The following is a 20,526-nucleotide window of genomic DNA, read 5'->3' as shown; positions in this document are numbered from 1 at the left end:
TTGATTAAATCACATTTAAATAACAGTTGTTAATGAACTTTATGTAATGATTTGGAGTTCTTAAGGCAGCAGTCTTGTTTAGCTATCGGCCCCCAAAATAATACGGCATTATCGATCTTGGCTCTGAATGATACATTTATACTCCACCTGAATGGCTGATACAGGGAGGTTCAAATTACTCCCAGGTTTAAGTCAATGTTGAGACTATAGCTCTGATGCCAATTAATGCAGTTTGCCCAAATTATAGATGGTTAGGAAACAATCTCTCTTCCCCCTTTCTCCAAATTGAGTTATATGGAGCAGTACAAATCAAGATGTGACAGATTGTTGCATTTAACTAGCTAACCAGAGTATAGGTGAAAACAATTTCAGGATTTAAGCATACAACTCCTAATGCATAAGACGTGTGTGTGATATTTTAGAAAGTGAGGTTATTTAACCTTGGGATATTCTAGGTGTTTGAGAAACTATTCTATAGGCACCATTCTTATGGAAATTCCATGGGTTTTAGCCATATACGCTCTTGCATGTGCGCACGCACGCTCACAACTAGTCATCTGCTGGAGTTATCAAACAAGTGCAAGAATACTAAGGTGGAAGTGTCTCTACTAACAAGAATGAGTGGGGACAAACCAAAAAGGTCAATATTTATATAAGATGGTGGTTGTGACTCTGATTATATCATTGAGGCTCAGGAAGGTAGTACATGGTTGAAAGGATTAGTAGTCAGTGGTGTTCTTGGCGCTCTCATTTAATATCGATGTACTGGCTAGCAGGTTATCATAGAACAGGGGTAGGCAACCTATGGCATGCATGCCGAAGGCTCAGGTCCTGGCTACTGGTCCGGGGGGCTCTGCATTTTAATTTAATTTTAAATGAAGCTTCTTAAACATTTTAAAAACCTTATTTACTTTACATACAACAATAGTTATATATTATAGACTTATAGAAAGAGACTTTCTAAAAATGTTAAAATGTATTACTGGCATGCAAAACCTTAAATTAGAGTTAATAAATGAAGACTTGGCACACTGCTACTTAAAGGTTGCTGACCTGTGTCATAGAATCATGTAACATGAGGGTTGGAAGGGACCCTCAGGAGGTCATCTAGTCCAACCCCCTGCTCAAAGCAGGACCACTCCCCAGACTTTTACCCCAGTTCCCTAAATGGTCCCCTCAAGGATTGAACTCACACCCCTGGGTTTAGCAGGCCAATGCTCAAACCACTGAGCTATTGCTCCCCCCCAAGCAAGTAGAGGGTACTTGCTTGTAAATGTCAAATATTTGATGTTACTGTATTCTTACCCCATGGCAGCCAGCCTGGAGCGTGGAGGGAAGCATAACCCTCTTTGTCAAGTAGGATGGCATTTCATAGCCAGCAGCCATGACCAGCAGCAATGGATTCTCCTTTGCTTTTAGTTTCATAAAGTGGTGGCTGATTCATCCCTCTCAGACCTCCTCATCAGTAGTCCCTTGGCAAATCAGAATGGGACACTTCCCTTCTGGCATCGCTCACTGGGGATGGATTAGACCACTTTTATGCAAAGAAAGAAACTCCCATTCCAATAATTTCAGGCTCCAAGTCCAAAATATATAACCAAACAGTCTGCAGGTCCAAATATTTTAAGACAATTGAGGTCTTGGGTCAGTCCGCTGACATTATCTCAACCATCTTACAAAAGTCCAAACTCTCAAAAATAATTTTTTTTAAATTGCAAAGCTAGCAATAAATTTTGGCTGAAATAATAGGAAAACAACAATTAGTCATCTGTGCGCATAAAAGAAAGTTCCTTTCTTCAGCTGTTCCTGTTTTAAAGACAGTTGCTTTAATTTCTCTTTTATAATTTGGCACTCAGCAGTTAATCATTGAACAGCACTTTTGATGCAGTTTGGGTGAAAGGCTTAACTGTGATAGAGTGGAAAGTATCTGCCTCAAAATCATAGGGTTTTTTTTTCCCCCTAGCTTTTCAGACAGGCCTGTACCAGCCTCACCCCTAATAGCTCAGGGATTTACCAATATAGATGTATTCCTGGAGATATGACTTTTTGGGTGCTGGTGATAAAACAGTGGTTTAATTTGTTCTTACAGTTCTGCTAACTCTTTCACAAGTAAGCTCTAATTTTTTAAATTTTGCTTTCTCCAAGTATAGGGTGACCAGATGTCCTGTTTTTAAAGTGACAGTCCAGTTTTTTGGGACTTTTTCTTATATCGGAGGCTATTACCCCCTAACCCCACCCCGTTTTTTCACAGATGTTATCCAAGTACGAATTGTAAATTTGGGATCATTTTCACTGATCTTTATGGTATATCTTCCTCTTTAAACATACAGAAAAATGTTGAAATCATATACTTTTTTGTTTTCATGATACTTTATGGAAATATGCTCTACCTGCTTACCAATTATTTTTTTAAAAAGGCCCAGATGTTGAAGCAAATCAAGCTCTTCAATTATAGCTGTCTTCACATCTGGTAAACTTGGTTCCAGAGATTTCCCAGGCCTCAGAGGAAAACGTGCAGCTGTTATGCTTGAAGGCTATACAGCATAGCCTAAAATGTTAATCTGTTAAGGGCTGAATCGTATTCATGGCATATTTGAACTATACTCCTGTACTGCCAAAAGACACAATCTACATCTCGGCAATTGCAACAGCCGGTTCTCTTGATATAGTACCTAAAAAAAACCCCAAAACATGGGATGGAGTGCTGAGCATACTTGGTTTCCTTTGACTTGTTTATGCTGTACTTATTTTCATGGTCTCTGCTGAATAAAAACCTGTATCAGTTTCTTTTCAGGAGAAATTATGTAGAGGGCTAGGTGCTTATATAGAGGTTTAGGTGCCCCTAGTAGTATTTAGGTTTATAGGAGTATCTTAGAAATATCAACAAAGAGCTGTGCACTGAAAAAGCCAGGTACCCACACACATCCTCCATTTGTTTTTATTTCAGGTTTCAGCAAATACAGAAGACTCCTCAATGAGTGGCTATCTATATAGATCAAAGGGCAGCAAAAAACCATGGAAACACCTGTGGTTTGTCATAAAAAATAAGGTGCTATACACATATGCTGCTAGTGAGGTAAGGAAGCATGGAATTTTTTTTTACATATTTTAAAGTAGTGCTCAGTGATGAGACCCATACATTAGTCCATCTCACTGCAGTGTAGCACTTTGAGTCTTCCCTGAAAGAGGTGGAAAAATCTGTAAGGTGTTAAACTATTATGATGCCCCTTTCTGAAAGGGAAACTAAGTGAGTCACAATAGTGACCTTTACAGCCTTCTGGCTAAGAGAGGTGAAAACATTATCTAGTATCTGTTCTTATCAGTTTATTATCTGTTTTGATGCATCAGTTTGGAATAATACCAGATGCCAACAGCATGCAAGCACATTGCAGCATCTCAGCTTGTTGCTTCCACCTGACGTACTTGTGGATGTTTGGAGAGAGGGCAGACTTGAATACACCTGGCTTCTCAACCTGCCTCCTCCACTCTCCTAATGCCTGGTGCTCCAGCTAGAAAAGAGGAAGTGTGACAACGCTTATGCCATTTCCATTTTGCTCAGCAATGTTTTAATCTTATTGAATCATGGATGTGAGCTCCATAATCTCAGCCCAGACTAAGGAAGATGGGGGTTTATCAAGTACACCTTTACCCCAATATAACGCGATCCTCAGGAGCCAAAAAATCTCACTGCTTTATAGATGAGACCACGTTATAGCTTGGTAGAGGTATATAACCCTGTTATATCAGGTTTGGTCCGGTATGGCATACTGGACTGGCTTCCCCGGTAGGGATTTAAAGGGCCCGGTGCTCCAGCTGCTGTGGGAGCCCCGGGCCCTTTAAATAACCACTGGAGCTCTGGCAGCGGGGCTCGGGCGGTCATTTAAAGAGCCAGGGGCTCCACATGAATTCGGATATAACGCGGTAAAGCAGCAGCGCTTGGGTGGTGCTTTAAAGGGCCCGGGGCTCCCCACTGCTTTACCGCGTTATATCCAAATTCGTGTTATATCGGGTTGCGTTCTATCGGGGTAGAGGTGTATCTGTCGTATATAGTACCACTTTGCAATATTGTCCAAATACCTTGCTGAAAAGCAGGTGTTCTTGGTTTTTTAAACCTTTTGTAATTATTTATAAGTCAGTTATGGAGCAAAATATAGAAAGCACAGTTGCCATCTATCACAGTAACCAGGCAAATTGCACCTCTGCTAGCACAGGCTGCTAGCTGTCACCTGGTTCTGGATAGAATCACTCAATTCTCACACTCAGGCCAGGCCCTGGGTTGGAGTTCCCTGGTACCAATTGTAATTTGCCTCAGCAGGTCTGATTTATGCCCAGACTCTGCAATCTTGTATTCTGTGCGGCAATGAAAGTGGTAATCAGTGACCAAACAGTCTCCTTAAAGCAAAGTATCCTTTATTTGGAACAAAGCATTTCAGAGAAATCAGATCTTAAAAACAATAAAACAGACTGTCTAGCTTACCACATTTAACCATCTTCCACGAGGAGACCCTGGTAGGACTAACTCCCCGTAGACTCTTGCACAGAGCCTCTCTCCGTCAGCTTGTCTCCGTGTTGGAACTTACTGACATTCTCTGCAGAGCCCCTGGCTGATTTCAGACATAAGGAAATAAGATTCTTCAGAAAGGTCATATCCAAATGGTAACTTTGAATTTTATAATCTAGTCCTTCCTTCCTCAAGAGTGGTTTAGTGTTCTCGAATGTAGATATTCTTGTATCCAAATCTAGGAATTTAGGAATTGCTATACAGAGTCAGAAATCCGTCTAGTCTAGTATCCTGTCTCTGGCAGTGGCTAGCAACAGATGCTTCAGACGAAGGTGTAAGAACCCCATATTGGACAGATGGGGGATAAGACCCACCTTCCACTCCAAACTCTTATACTAGATCTTGTCCAAATCTCTCAATAGTTAGTGATTGGTGTGGAGGCATAATATCTAGGGCTATTGCGCTATTAAAATAATTGATTGCGTGGTTAATCAATAGTAGAACACCATTTATTTAAATATTTTTGGATGTTTTCTACATTTTCAAATATATTGATTTCAATTACAACACAGAATACAGAGTGTACAGTGCTCACTTTATATGTATTTTTGATTACTATTCGCACTGTAAAAAACAAAAGAAATAGTATTTTTCAGTTCACCTCATACAAGTACTGTACTGCAATATCTTTATCTTTACAAATGTAGAATTATGTACAAAAAAAGCCTGCATTCAAAAATAAAACGATCTAAAACTTTAGAGAGTCCTACTTCTTGTTCAACCAATTGCTCAGACAAACAAGTTTGTTTACATTTGCAGGAGATAATGCTGCCCACTTCTTGTTTACGGTGTCACCTGAAAGTGAGAACAGGCATTCTCATAGCACTGTTGTAGCCAGCGGCGCAAGATATTTACATGCCAGATGTGCTAAATATTCATATGTCCCTTCCTGCTTCAACTACCATTCCAGAGGACATGCGTCCATGCTGATGATGGGCTCTGATGGATAACATCCAAAGCAGTGTAGACCGATGCATGTTCATTTCATTATGAGCCAGATGCCACCAGCAGAAAGTTGATATTCTTTTTTGGTGGTTCGGGTTCTTTTGACTCTCCATCAGTGTTGCTCCTTTAAGACTTCTGAATGCATGCTCCACACCTCATCCCTCTGAGTTTGGAAGGCACTTGAGATTCTTAAATCTGGGGTCAAGTGCTGTAACTATCTTTAGAAATTTCACATTGGTGTCAAATTTGCAGTAAAAGTTCTTAAAACGAACAACATGTGCTGGGTCATCATCTGAGACTGCCATAACATGAAATATATGGCAGAATGCAGGTAAAACAGAGCAGGAGACATACAATTCTCCCCCAAGGAGTTCAGTCACAAATTTAATTAATGCATTATTTTTTTAACAAGCATCATCATCATGGAAGCATGTCTTCTGGAACAATGGCCGAATCATGAAGAGGCACATGAATCTTTAGCACATCTAGCATGCCAGCTACAACAGTGCCATGGGAATGCCTGTTCTCACTTTCAGGTGACATTGTAAATAAGAAGCAGGCAGCAGTACCTCCTGCAAATGTAAACAAACTTGTTTGTCTTAGCGATTGGCTGAACAAGAAGTAGGACTGAGTGGACTTGTAGGCTCTGAAGCTTTAAATTGTTTTGTTTTTGAGTGCAGTTATGTAACCAAAAAAGCCTGCATTTGTAAGCTGCATTTTCATAATGAAGCAATTGCGCTACAGTGCTTGTATGAGGTGAATTGAAAAATACTTTCTTTTGTTCATCATTTTTACAGGGCAAATATTTGTAACATATAAAGCGAGCACTGTACACTTTGTATTCTGTTTTAATTGAAATTGATGTATTTGAAAATGTAGAAAAACATCCAAAAATATTTAATAAATTTCAGTTGGTATTCTATTGTTTAACAGTGTGATTAATCACGATTCATTTTTTTGTTAAATGCATGAATTAACTGCGATTAATTAGCAGCCCTAGTAATATCCCTTCAAAATTTTTGTTACCATTAATTATGATAACTGGATATTCTTGTCCATATGAATGTCTAATCCCTTTGTGTAAAGAATAGGAGTACTTGTGGCATCTTAGAGACTAACAAATTTAAGGTGCCACAAGTACTCCTATTACCGGTATTTTTGCGGATACAGACTAACACAGCTACTACTCTGAAATCTAATCCCTTTGTGAATCTTAAGTTCTTGACTTCAAAAACATCCTGTGGCAATTAAATTTACACTCTGTGTTCTGTAAAAAAGTATTTACTTTTATCAATTTTGAATTTGCTCCCTTCTAATTTCATTGAATGTCCCCCTCTTCTTGCATAATGAGTCCGGGAGCTCCCATCTACCTTCATTAGGCCATTTATTATTTTATATACTTTCGTCATGTCGCTTCTGAAAAGCCTTTTTTCTAGATTTACTTTGATAGATTAAAATGTCACATCCTTTTGTCTTAGCAACCATCAATTGGGGAGTTCTCCAGATGTTTGTCAGTGTCTAGGTACACTTCTTCCTCCGTGATCTCACTTGCATGTAGTGTAGGAGCTTACTTGTTGGCGATGGAGTTCAATGCAACTTTTTTTTTTGTTGTATGTCATGAAAAATCTATTCTAAACTGCTCTATAAGAGTTATTAAATTAGAGAGAGTACTAAAGAGGAGGGTGGAGTTGAGCAGTATGGAGAAGGGGAAAAGGATACATTTAAGCCAAGATTTGAAATGAAACGAAGAGACGCAAGAAGGGTGTTCTATTCCAGATAGTGTTAAGTATAGTGGTGAGACTGTACAGGACAAAGAGGTCAGTGCTAGATGACTAGAAAGTGACAAGGAGTTAGAGAGAAACCAAATCTGAGGTTTGCTGTCTCTTGTTCATTCAATCATGTATGAGGAAATGACAAGAAACACAGTTTTGTGTAATACGAACTGTAAATTATTATAAACTTAAAATAACTGGATACAATAATGTGGTCATAAAATACCACATTAGGACTGCAATATTATAAGATCTAATTTTGTGCTTGTGGTATTAAATTAGGATGTTGCAGCACTGGAGAGTCAGCCTTTACTGGGTTTCACAGTCTCTGAAGTAAAGGATGAAAACTCAGAGTCTAAAGTATTCCATTTACTGCACAAAAACACTTTATTTTACATATTCAAAGCCGATGATCCTCATTCAGCTCAAAAGTAAGTAAACATTTGAATTCAGTCCTGTCTGTCACTTTTTTCCCATGGAATGTTTCAGATGTCATTTCATTAATGTTCACACCATAAGTGCTCACATGAAAAAGCTCACTTGCAATGTGCAACTTGTTTTTTAAAAATGCTTGGTTAAACATCAAAAATCTCTAAGGATTGCAATAATGTCATTGCAGTTGTTACATTTAAATATAAAATAATTGGCTTCATGGAGATTTACAGTCAGATCCTTGTCAAACAGCAATCAAAAGTGAGTGGAGTCAGTCATCTTTCACTCAAAAGCCTTCAAAAAGACAAAGAACAGGAGTACTTGTGGCACCTTAGAGACTAACAAATTTATTTAAACAAAGAATAAGCGTTCGTGGGCTACAGCTCACTTCTTTGGATGCATAGAATGGAATACACAGACAGAAGATATTTATACATACAGAGAACATGAAAAGGTGGAAGTACGCATACCAACTGTAAGAGGCCAATCAATTGAGATGAGCTATCAGCAGCAGAAGAAAAAAAACCTTTGAAGTGATAATTGAGATGACCCATAGAAGGTGTGAGGAGAACTTAACATGGGGAAATAGATTCAATTAGTGTAATGACCCAACCATTCCCAGTCTCTGTTTAAACCCAAGTTAATTGTATCTAATTTGCATATTAATTCGAGTTCAGCAGTCTCTCTTTGGAGTCTGTTTTTGAAGTTTTTTTTGTTGCAAAATTGCCACCTTCAGGTCTGTCACTGAGTGGTTAGAGAGGTTGAAGTGTTCTCCCACTGGTTTCTGAATGTTATGATTCCTGATGTCAGATTTGTGTCTATTTATTCTTTTGCATAGAGACTGTCCGGTTTGGCCAATGTACATGGCAGAGGGGCTGTAGCCCATGAAAGCTTATGCTGAAATAAATTTGTTAGTCTCTAAGGTGCCACAAGTACTCCTGTTCTTTTTGCGGATACAGACTAACACGGCGGCTACTCTGAAACCTTTCAAAAAGACAAGCACACTACATGTTGGGCTGAGAAGTCAGGATAAGAGGAAAGGAAAGTGTAATCTTTATGGAAGAACTCCTTTCTAGTCATGTACCACCATAGTTCCAAAGGATTAAAATAGGAGGCATTTTGTGCTGTTCTAATTTAATTCCTTCATCTCTAAATCTGCTTAAAATAAAGTTCAATGATAACATGCATTAATTCAGGAAATTTTTAACAGTAAACTGGGTCTATATCTTAATTATTTCTTTTCTTCCCAGCTAGATTTATAGGTCCTATAGATGTTTGCATGGCAAATTAAGTTTTGTTAGTATACTCTTTCATTTTAGATGCAGAATGATTTACCTGTATTCACTGGAATTATATAGAGACTTGTTTGTGGTCCTTATTTGATTGTTTTAGGATTTGCCGCAAGCAGCAAAATTAGAGGTGACTATGCATATACATCTAGTGTATCTTGCTAATAGATCTGGCTGGTTGCTTTGTCTGGTTTCACAACAATTTCCCAGAATTAATTTTACTTGTAACAGAGTAGCCATTATAGCACTAAATATTCCAATAGAATGTTTTAAGCATGCAGTTAAGCCTGGAGTTGTTTGTAAATGCTATAAATAGGAATATTTCAAAAATGTAATTTAAATGTCCAGAGCAATTAACTAACTGAGCACATGCATAATACGTTTTTCAAAAATCTGGGAATGTTTTCTTCCTTGCAAATGCAATTTGATCAGTCCCTCCTTGTTAGTTAACACAGATGTCATTTTATATTTGCACTATGCCCTTATTTGTACATATAAACAATTTATAACTACTTTCTTCTCTATTTAGACAATGGCTTTTGTAACCGGAGGGAAAACTAGTAACCAGCAATAGTCTGTTTTTACTGATGCTGAGATCCTAGTATTAATTACCTTACAAAGCAAGTTTCCCCCAAATATTTAATATCCCATAGAGATTTGTCTGTCAAAACCAAATCTGTGGAATAAATCTTCCTCTGACGGTATTAAAAAGTAACCTTTTTGCTTGTGTTCCCATTTAATGCCCACTCTCTTATTTTATTCTTCTTAACCCCTAATGAAGAAACATCTAACACTGGCATTTGTATAACACATTACAGTTTTTTTTTTCATTCACTTCACAAATAACATGAGGTTCATTAATTTCAGTAACTATTTTTTATAAAGTTGTAATATAAGGCTCACTGTAAAGTTATTTAAATTGAAAATTAGTAGCTCTCATATTCCTATAATGTGCTTATTCTAACTGTCCAAGGGATTTATTAATTTGGTGTGATTTATTCAGAAATGCATTGGTCATCTTTATTTGAATATATTGTTAAATTGCAGAGAATATGGTAAAAAGCAATTCAGATGATATAGGGAAAGAAACCAAAAAAGCTTATATATCTGTGCGGCAACTGACAAAACTACAGTTTTGTTTGTCTTGAGAAAAGATTAAGACTTGCCAAGACTGACAAACAACATCTCTTCTAGTTTAGGACTATCTAAAAACTAAGCTTGATGGTTTGATGGTTTGGAGGACAGTCTAGGAGCAGAAGTCTGAACTCAAGGAGTGGGTGTATAAATTAGTGCTGTAAAATGATCTAAAAAATTAACTTTATATTTTTATTACAAATATTCACTCTAAAAAACAGAAATAGTATTTTTCAATTCACCTAATACAAGTACTGTACTGCAATCTCTTTATCATGAAAGTTGAACTTACAAATGTAGAATTATGTACAAAAAAATAACTGCACTCCATAACAAAACAATGTTAAACTTTAGAGCCTACAAGTCCACTCAGTCCTACTTCTTGTTCAGCCAATGGCTCGGACAAACATGTTTTTTTACATTTGCAGGAAATAATGCTGCTCGCTTCTTGTTTACAATGTCACCTGAAAGTGAGAACAGGTGTTTCCATGGCATTGTTGTAGCCTTCGTCGCAAGATATTTATATGCCAGATGTGCTAAAGATTCATATGTCCCTTCATGCTTCAACCACCATTCTATTGTTTAACAGTGCGATTAAATCTGTGATAAATTTTTTTAATGGTGTGAGTTAACTGCGATTAATCGACAGCCCTAGTATAAATATATATAAAACATACTAAAAACCTACATTAAAAGAACATTGTTAAGGTTACAAAGTCAAGCCCTCAAAGTTAAGAAAAGCCAGAATTATGGTTGCCTCTGCATCTTAATTTGGGCTCCATGTGCATATGCATTATGATACAGTTTTTAGTTACACAATCACATTTTTTTCCCACACGACTCCTGTCTCATTCATAGAATGGATGCCCAGTTAATGAGCAGCTGTTCAGTATTTTTTTCTCCTCCTTGTTTACACTACTCAAACCCTTTTTTCACGATGGTTATTAATTTCCTTATGAGCTTTTCTATGGCACTCATCACTATAGTATGCGATCACGTCACAAACATTACTTTATTTTCACAGCTCCCCTGTGGGGTGTGTCTGTGTTGTTTTACAGATAAGGAGCTAAGGCATAGAGAGGTTAAGGTCAGAAGTTTTCACTAATTTTGGATACCAAATTTGAGATGCCTAGGACCTGATTTTTTGGAGAACTTAGCATTATTTAGCACTTTATATGTTAAAAGCACAGCTCCCATTGACTTCAATTGCAGCTATAAGTGCTTAGCACTTATGCAAATTGGACCCCAGAGACTCAAGTCAAGTATCCAGGAAATGAGAAACACACAAGTAGTGACAACCTATGAAAAGTTTGGTTTAAATGACTTGCCTAGCATCACAAAGGATCTCTGTGGCAGAGACGGGTATAATCCAGTTCCCCAGAGAAGCATGCCTTGACCATGAAAACATCCTTTTCCTGCTTCATTAATTACTCTTTCCCAGTTCTGCAACAAATGAAGCAACAGTCTCCTTCACTGCACAACTTTTAATCATCCCCAGAGCTGGTCCATCCTATGAACTGAGTGAGTCAAGGGTGCTGTGGAAAAAATAATATGTGTATGCATTACAATAGTCTTTAGTTACATGTTCATATAAGCAGGCTAAATGAAGGTTGCAGAGGCAACCATAATTCTGACTTTTCTTAATTTTTGAGGGCTTGACTGTGCAATCTTAATAATGTTCTTTTAATGTAGCTGGGTGGGTGGGTGTGTATGTAATTTTCTAGGTTTCTAAAAAAGCAAATTGAAAAATCAGAAACTGTGTCATATGGCAGCATACTGACACCCATGTGGGTCATCAGCAGGGTTGGAACCAACTATAAGAGTAACTGATAGCACATAGAAGTTGTCATCTTCTATGTGCAGGAGATGAGATACTTTGTCAGTGAGGTCACAGATATTAAGGTTGTCCATTACTTGCTATTATAAGACCCTGTTTTCAGTTGCTTATAACTTTGCCAAACTTTAACCATTTAGTCTGAACTTTTCTATCCTGGGCGTCTGCCTCAGGCTGAATTTTTCTGGAAAAAGTTCAGTCAAACAGTTCAGCCAAAACAGGCTCAACTCTTTCTGAGAACAACGCTAGAGTAAAATACATTGTTTTGCCCATGTTAATTCTGGTGACATCTGAGAAGTTCTAGCATCTCTACCTTGCAGTTTGCCGGGGGAGGTGGCCTCTCTGAAAAGAGACCAAAAATTGGCCAAAATTATAAAACCCTGAAAAATCATGGCTCTCACATGCTCAATAGGCCTTGCTAGAGCTTCACAGCTTAATTTCCTAATAGGTGCTTCCCAAATACAGATGAAGACAGTCTTTACCCCCATGAGAGTAGTTTGAAAGCATTTCCATAATGCTCAGTAGCACTAGCTACATTGCCATATCTGTTGTTTATCTAAACCTAATGCAGGATTTAAGGCCATTTAATAGTGGTAAACCACATGCTTTTTAATGGATTAGTGAAATTTTGAACTGTTGCATATTTGAAAATGTATTGCTAAAAATTTAAATAAGGTAGGTTTTGAAAATACCCAAGATCAAGCCAAATCTAACAATATTTCTCTTTCCAACAGGTGGATAGAAGCTTTTCAAGAAGGCACCATATTATAGTGCCTCAGCACCATCTCTGAGACTAAAGGAGCAAAATGTCATCAAAGGATGACAAGAAATGGAGTACAGCAATTTTCTTTAAAAATGGACTTTACCAGCATCAACCTAAACACAATTTGTATATTTATGAGAATTAGGAGTTGTTGCCTTTTTTTTTTTTTTTTTTTTTTTTTAGGTGTAAGGTAATATTTTTTTAAAGAAATTTGTGTATTTGTTTTTTTCATACAAAGTGTGTTATTTATTAAATTCCAGTGTTTACTTAATGGTCAGAATCATTTCTAAGGTTCGCATTGAATTCCAAAGTGCCCTTGTCTTTAGAATAGCAGATGGCTTTGTCAGAAAACTGTCTGTAAAAAAACAAAACACACACGCTTTACGGCAGCATTAGTTTGTACAGTTCTTGAGTTGCTGATACTCACTTTGCAATTTAACAAGAACAGTTCAAAGAACAAAATATGTCAACAAAACTTTAGGACACATGGTCAGCTATGTTAAAACTCCTTTGACGAGCAGATGACTGACAGGCTGGCTCCTTCTCTTGATACAATAGGTCAAGTTTTGTGGACTAATTCAATTAAAAAACACAACCAGCTTCTGAATCACAGAAGCCCTAGAATTAGCGCTGCTACTTGCTATTTAAGCATCCACAACACAAAGACAAACACATTTCTTATGCAATATGGATCCGTTATTAAAGCAAGCTGAAAGGAAAAACAAGAAAAAAAAATTTCTTTCATATTCTACAGTTGCTGAGATTATGCAGTACAGATGTTATCAAATTATCAACGCCAAAGATATATTTAAATACACTATCTTAACAAAAAAATTAAGAGTCAGATTATTTTTTTTAATTGCTAGTAGTAATATAAAGCACAGGCAAAAATTGTTTGGCATGCAGGAAAAAGATTAAATATCCTATCATTGTCTTTGTTTAAAAATCCCTTTGATACCAATGAGAGTTCCCCATACAGTATATCACATGGATAAATTACAGGTCTAATAGTTTACGGCTAAATAAGTATTGTACACTTTAAAATAAATGTTTGAATTGAAATTGTCATACCAAGAAAGCACAATGTTCTTAGTGACAATGGCATAGAAAATGTGTGCCATTCATTCTAATACATTTTGCTTACATTATTTGATGTTTTACTTGATGCTTTAAAACACAATCTTTCAGTTGTTTTTAAAAATTTGTCAGTAGACCTCATTAGGAAACACATTGATAATTTTGGTGTATTTAGTCTATTATTGAACGTTTGAAAAATCATGTTATATAACTGTACAGAAAAAATGGAACTAGCACTGACAAAACATGAATAGGCCAGGACAACAGTGTTTGTTTATATATATATATATATATATATATATATAGGATGTATGTGTAGTCAGCCAGTTAATTGTTACGGTAGGTAAATTTGGTAATAGGATTAACAGCTGTTCATCTCCAGGTCAAAATGATTCAAGACCATGTTAATAGTGATTTGCTAGTTAATACTAACTATGGCCTTGCCTAGGAAAGAGACTGTCTTTCCCCAGACTTATCACTGGTTCCTCTGCTCTGGAGGCTTCTAGTGTTTTTACCATGGTGTTGATTAAGACTCTAGTTCAGGGGTGGGCAGACTACGGCCCACAGGCCACATCCGGCCCACCAGCTAACTTAATCCATCCCTCAAGCTCCGGCTAGGGAGCAGGGTCTGGGGCTTGCCCCACTCCCGTGCTCCAGCCAGGGAGCAGGGGTAGGGGCCACTCCACGCACACATGCCGCAGCTCCCGGAAGCAGCGTCATGACCCCCATCCGGCTCCTATGTTTAGGGGAAGCCGGGGGCTCCGTGTGCTGCCCCCACCACTCCCATTGGCCAGGAACTGCAGCCAATGGGAGCTGTGGGGGCGGTGCCTGCAGACAGGGCAGCACGCAGAGCTGCCTGGCCATGCCTCCACTTAGGAGCCAGAGGGGGGACATGCCACTGCTTCCGGGAGTTGCTTGAGGTAAGTGCCACCCGGAGCCTGCACCCTGAGCCCCTCCTGTGCCCCAACCCCCTACCTCAGCCCTGCCCTCCAAACCCCTCGATCTCAGCCTGGATTACCCTCCTGCACTCCAAACCTCTCATCACCAGCCCGGAGCCCCTTCCTGCACCCTGAACTCCTCATTTCTGGCCCCACCCCAGAGCCCGCACCCTCAGCCAGAGCCTGCACCCCAACCCCAATTTCATGAGCATGCATGGTCCACCATACAATTTCCATACCCAGATGTGGCCCTCAGGCCACAAAGTTTGCCCACCCCTGCTCTAGTTCAACAAAGTGCTTCAAGATGTGCCTAATTTTAAGAAGGTAAGCAACCCCATTGACATCAATGGTACTAATCAGATGCTTGAAGTTAGGCACATACCTGTGTATCTTGCTGAATCAGGGTCTTAACCAGGTTTGTCTGATACAATGTTAAAAATATTGGAAGCCTCGAAAGCCTTGCCTACACTCCGGGGCAGCTTTAGGCCATTTCGCCCGATTCCCTGGAATCGGGCCCTGCGCCGATACCTTTTTTAATTTTTACTCACCCAGCGGTGCTCCAGGTCTTCGGTGGCATTTCGGCGGCGGGCCCTTCACTCGCTCTGGGTCTTCGGCGGCATTTCGGGGACGGGTTCTTGAGTGCTGCCAAAGACCCAGAGTGAGTGAAGAACCCGCTACCGAAGTGCCGCCAAAGACCCGAAGCGCCACCGGATAAGTACGAATTGGGTCCCGCACTTGCTAAAGCCGGCCCTGCCTACACTACATCTCCTGCTGGGTGCAGATGAACTGAGGGTAGCACTGGTGGGATTTACACACACACACACACACACGTCCCACCCCCAAAAGATTCCCTAGTGTAAATACAGCCTATGATTTTTTGGTAGTCTCGCTCTAGCTCTGTGCATGGGCTAGCATTACAAAAAATACAACCAGAAGTAACACCCAATTATCTTGACAGAAGGGTCAAAGATGAACATGGAAGCCAAAATACTCTTGTTCCTCAGAAGCAGTCTCTCAAGATATATTAATTGGGTAGTGTGAGAAAGCTTGCATTGTCACAGCCCTTGTTCTGTTGGTAGAGGGTTTCAGGTACCAGTTCAGCAAGGTACGTAAGCACTTGCCTAACAGAGTAATCCCACTGACTTCAATAGACTCAAGTTCTTAATGTTAAGCACATGCTTGTCTACCCTGCTGAATTAGGGCCTTAAATGATTAAACTCTTCAGTTGCACATGAAGGGGGTAAGACTGAGGACCTGCTTCAATTAACTTTGAAGTTCAATGGGACTAAGGCCTTTATTTGGACAATTTTTAAAAGTTTTTTTTTAAATGAGAACTAAAAAATGGTTAATGTATTAAAATTTTCTTCTCTTGTCATACATAGGGGCTTTTACTTGGTAGTTTCTCAGCAATGCAGCTGTCAGCTGAAGACTAAGTAAGTTATGTCTCTTGCAGGTAGTTTCTTAAACACTGTAAGTTTAGCATCACAGTCTTACTCAGGCTGACATACATAGGTGGTGTGGCTCTTCTGGTTGATGTCACAGCGAGGGAGATAATTAAAGCGTTCTATAAGGACAACCACTAAAAAGAAGGGATCAGCTGCACACAAAAATAAATCCATGCCAGGAGGCATTTTGTTAGTTTCATTTTGTTTTGGTGTCACTCCCTCTCTGCAAAATAGAGGTAGCCAGTGGTGCTTGAACAATTTTTATAGTAGGGGTGCTGAAGGGCGTTGAACAAAACTAAATCCTGTTTATGATGGAAACCACTTCAAGCCAGGGGGCGCTCCTGCACTCTAGTTCCAGCTCCTGTGAAAGTAGCCTGATAAAAAGTTAATGCATGGCCCTCAGATAGGGAAGGGAGACACACATTCAGCCTGATGTGGTTTTATGGCTGGCAGCAGAAAGTGAGCTCCATCTCCTGATCCACTACACATCTCTGAATGATGGTGTAGAGTGAGAATTGTTTTAAAGTGTTAAAATGTCTTCCATGAGCCAGTTGACTTCTTGCTGTATCAGCTGATTGAATCCAGAGTGGTTTCTGAGATACACATCTATTTATTTAAATAGAGCACTAAAAACAATTGTACAAATGAAGCTATCTGGTTATGAAATGAAATAGATGGGATTTTGACATTGTAAACACTAACTTGAATAGTAATTTCAACCTTTCCCAACATATTTGTGCTTTGTGTCATGTGCAAAGACAACTTCTGAGAAGTTCAACATAAGCAATTTGATAAGAGTTCTCAGCCAATCATATTATTTTTCCAAGTTACACTACCCTGTTTTCTCCTAACTTAAACTATCCCTAGCTTCATGGTAGTTTATGCTCAGCATTATTATTTTTAAAAGATGCTTTTAGGAAAACTTCCATTATTAGGTAGTCTCTCATTATTTTTTAACAATGTCAGTGAAACCTTTTTTGTTTACATTTCTGTGCAGTGTTAGCTACCAAACTGTCCATTTCTGTGCTAGTATTGTAGACAATCAGAAAGTTAAATTGACTATCTTGTTTTCATTGACCAAGCTAAACAGAACAATAAAAATGGCATAAATGGTTAATGTATTTTCATTTCAGTTTTAATAATTGGAACAATTGGTAACAGATTAGGATACTATATTTTCCATACTAATAACACAAGTTAAGATATTCCTTTTAAAAATATATTTTAACCTGTTTCCCGAAGTATTATGTGTTCTAAGATCCATGGTAAAGTATTGATCTAGCATATCTTTAATTCAGTTCCATCAAAGATGCCACATTCACTTTTCATTTGACTATTGTACACCAATCAATTCATTAAGCAAGGGTTGCAAAACCAGCATGGTTTTAAAAACTGGCTATCTCTGCATAAGAGACCTAAGATAATAGATAAGATTGGTTAGAAAATCTTCAATGCCAGTTTTCGTCATGTATTGTACTAATGTATTATTTCTGGGCAAGTAGAGGTTTTTAGGCAGTCTAAGAAAACTTTGAGTTAAAAATTTATTTTAAAAACCATAAGAGTGGCCATACTGGGTGAGAACAAAGCTCCATCTAGCCCAGTATCTGTCTACCGACAGTGGCCAATGTCAGGTGTCCCAGAGGAAGTGAACCTAACAGGTAATGATCAAGTGATCCCTCTCCTGCCATCCATCTCCACCCTCTGACAAACAGAGGCTAGGGATTAACTTCTATGAATGTATCTAGTTCTCTTTTAAACCCTGTTATAGTCCAAGCCTTCACAACCTCCTCAGGCAAGGAGTTCCACAAGTTGACTGTGCACTGTGTGAAGAAGAACTTCCTTTTATTTGTTTTAAACCTGCTGCCTATTAATTTCATTTGGTGACCCCTAGTTCTTATATTATGGGAACAAGTAAATCATTTCCTTATTCACTTTCTCCACACCCCTCATGATTTTATATACCTCTATCATATCCCCCTAGTCTTCTCTTTTCCAAGCTGAAAAGTCTTAGCCTCTTTAATCTCTCCTCATATGGGACCCGTTCCAAACCCCTAATCATTTTAGTTGCCCTTCTCTGAACCTTTTCTAATCCCAGTATATCTTTTTTGAGATGAGAAGACCACATCTGTACACAGTATTTAAGATGTGGGCATACCATGGATTTATATAAGGGCAATAAGATACTCTGTCTTATTCTCTATCCCATTACAATACACTTATTAGGCAAGGATTGTTAGCATGTGAGTAACTTTTTAATGAACACTTAAAGAATACTGGGGGGACGGTTCCTGAAAAAGCTTACGTTATATCTCTTGAAATAGGGAAGTGTCGCAGGATTAAAGGCATTTAATGAATTTTTGCCATAACTGCTGTTTTATAATTATTTTCCAAATACACTTTATTTGGAGCCATCCTAATTTATCTGTGCTGTCTAAAAAGTATAAATAGTAGAACCTTTATTTTGTAAATTGAAACAGCTGAAATTCATTGTAAATAGATGTTGATATGTATCAAGTTTGTACAAAATAAATCTGCAATAGTTAAGAGTCTGCTTTTCCATTTTGAATATATATTTTTACAACTCTCTTATTACCAGGAGCTTATGTAGTCCATGATTCCTTGGCTGCAGAGTTGTCAGAATCTTTTATTTATTTAAATTGTTTCTAGCCGTTATGGTTTCAGGCATCATCTTGCAAAGGTGAACTGAGCACAAACTGATATAGTGATGTGTGGCTGTGTTTTCTGACTGCTTGAAACAATATTTCTAACAGATGAGAACTGTATCATTCATGTAATTTAGGACACTATGGAATTCTAGTGTGTGTGTGTGTGAGAGAGAGAGAGAGAGATATTTGGTATTTTTGTCACAGAATGTATTTTGTTGCAGCCAGATGCCCAACATTTTATTTTCTGTCTCCTCCCTTGTTGGAACCGCCTGCAGCTGCCTCCTGCCTTCCAGTTTCCCCACAAAGGTTTGTTACTTGGATCACAGTTCATGCTCCCTCCTGTGTTCCATGGAGGAGTGGGCTGGTAAGCTAGTGCTGGAATCCAGCTTGCAGACGGGGTGGGAATGGGATAAGCCAAAAGTATTGGCTGGTGAGCTGGCCTGCCAGGTAAGTGGAGAAATGAACCCCTGAAGCAAGCTGCAAACTACCCCTTCTCTGGCACACAATGGGAGATGGAGAGTAGCAGTTCTGAGCTGGCTGCCTGGACAATGCTGCAGGAAGTGAGGCCTGAGGAATGAAGCCAGGCTGCCTGGTGAACATAGTGAAGAAGAAAACATCTTCAGAAATCATATTAGAAAATCCATAATTGAAACATTGTACACCTATGAATTTCTTCAGCTATGAATCACAATTGTGTTTGCATAGGAGGGAGTGGGAGGTGGGAATGAAGGATTTAGTTGTTAACACTGTCACAGAATTTAGTCCTGTTGTGCTGCAGAGTACATGGTGTCCTAGCTATTATCAAAGAACAGCTATTAAAATCCTGTGAGTCTTTAGTGACCCTTCAGCTCTTACCATTGATCAATCCTATCCAAAACAATCTTTATTATAAGTATCTGGTTGATTATATCTGTTGAGTTTTACTGGAATTACCTCTGTCCTTTAGAAAAAGGACATACACCCATGTCTGATTCCTGTAAATGTCAGATATAGTAAACAGACTGCAACTAGCTTGTAAACTTTCAATAGTCTTAGGAGGAAAAAATGTGATATATAAATGTGCATTTAGCTTGAGACAATGTCTGATCAGAAAACAAGAAGTGATCATTGCAAAGATACAAAGCTAAGATTGTAGCAGTGGGGCATTGGGAGGGAATATTTTCAAGGTAAAGAAGGAAAGCTGAGGGGTTTTAATTCAAAGAATACAGGTAACAATTGCTCACTTTTCAATTACTTCATGCCTTTCTTTCCTGGATATTGATGCTGACTTTATCCAATGGGAAATTACATAAACTGATTTGAGTTTATATAATTTAATTTTATTTATCACAATAGTGACCTAGTCCTGAAGATCCCATTTCTCTATAAATATGGCTGCCCAATCTTGTTGAATTAACAGGAGGTGGCTAGTGAAGAAAAGCAATAAAGCACGTTATTGAATTAATATTTTTTCTAGGGCTGTCGATTAATCGCAGTTAACTCACACGATTAACAAAAAAAAATTAATCAAAAAATGAATCCTGATTAATTGCAGTTTTAATTGCACTGTTAGAATTACAACTGAAATTTATTAAATGTTTTGGATGTTTTTCTACATTTTCAAATATATCGATTTCAATTACAACATATTATACAAAGTAGACAGTGCTTACTTAACATTGCTATTTTTA

At 38.4% G+C, this 20,526-nt stretch overlaps 1 protein-coding gene across 1 annotated transcript in view; it reads left to right on the top strand.

Moving 5' to 3' along the window:
* FGD6 (FYVE, RhoGEF and PH domain containing 6) overlaps positions 1 to 13,657 on the top strand; it is a 103,452-nt gene extending 89,795 nt beyond the window's left edge. The window contains exons 19-21 of the mRNA XM_044981189.1: positions 2,948 to 3,076; positions 7,561 to 7,709; positions 12,702 to 13,657. Coding sequence (XP_044837124.1) covers positions 2,948 to 3,076; positions 7,561 to 7,709; positions 12,702 to 12,738 — 315 coding nt within the window. The 3' untranslated portion in view covers positions 12,739 to 13,657. The remainder of the gene's footprint in view (positions 1 to 2,947; positions 3,077 to 7,560; positions 7,710 to 12,701) is intronic.
* Positions 13,658 to 20,526: the final 6,869 nt, after the last annotated feature.

The sequence above is a fragment of the Mauremys mutica genome, chromosome 1 (assembly GCF_020497125.1).
Source record: "Mauremys mutica isolate MM-2020 ecotype Southern chromosome 1, ASM2049712v1, whole genome shotgun sequence".
Taxonomy (NCBI): domain Eukaryota; kingdom Metazoa; phylum Chordata; order Testudines; family Geoemydidae; genus Mauremys; species Mauremys mutica.
Note: the sequence above shows the minus strand (reverse complement) of the source record. Positions and strands in the feature narration are given on the sequence as shown.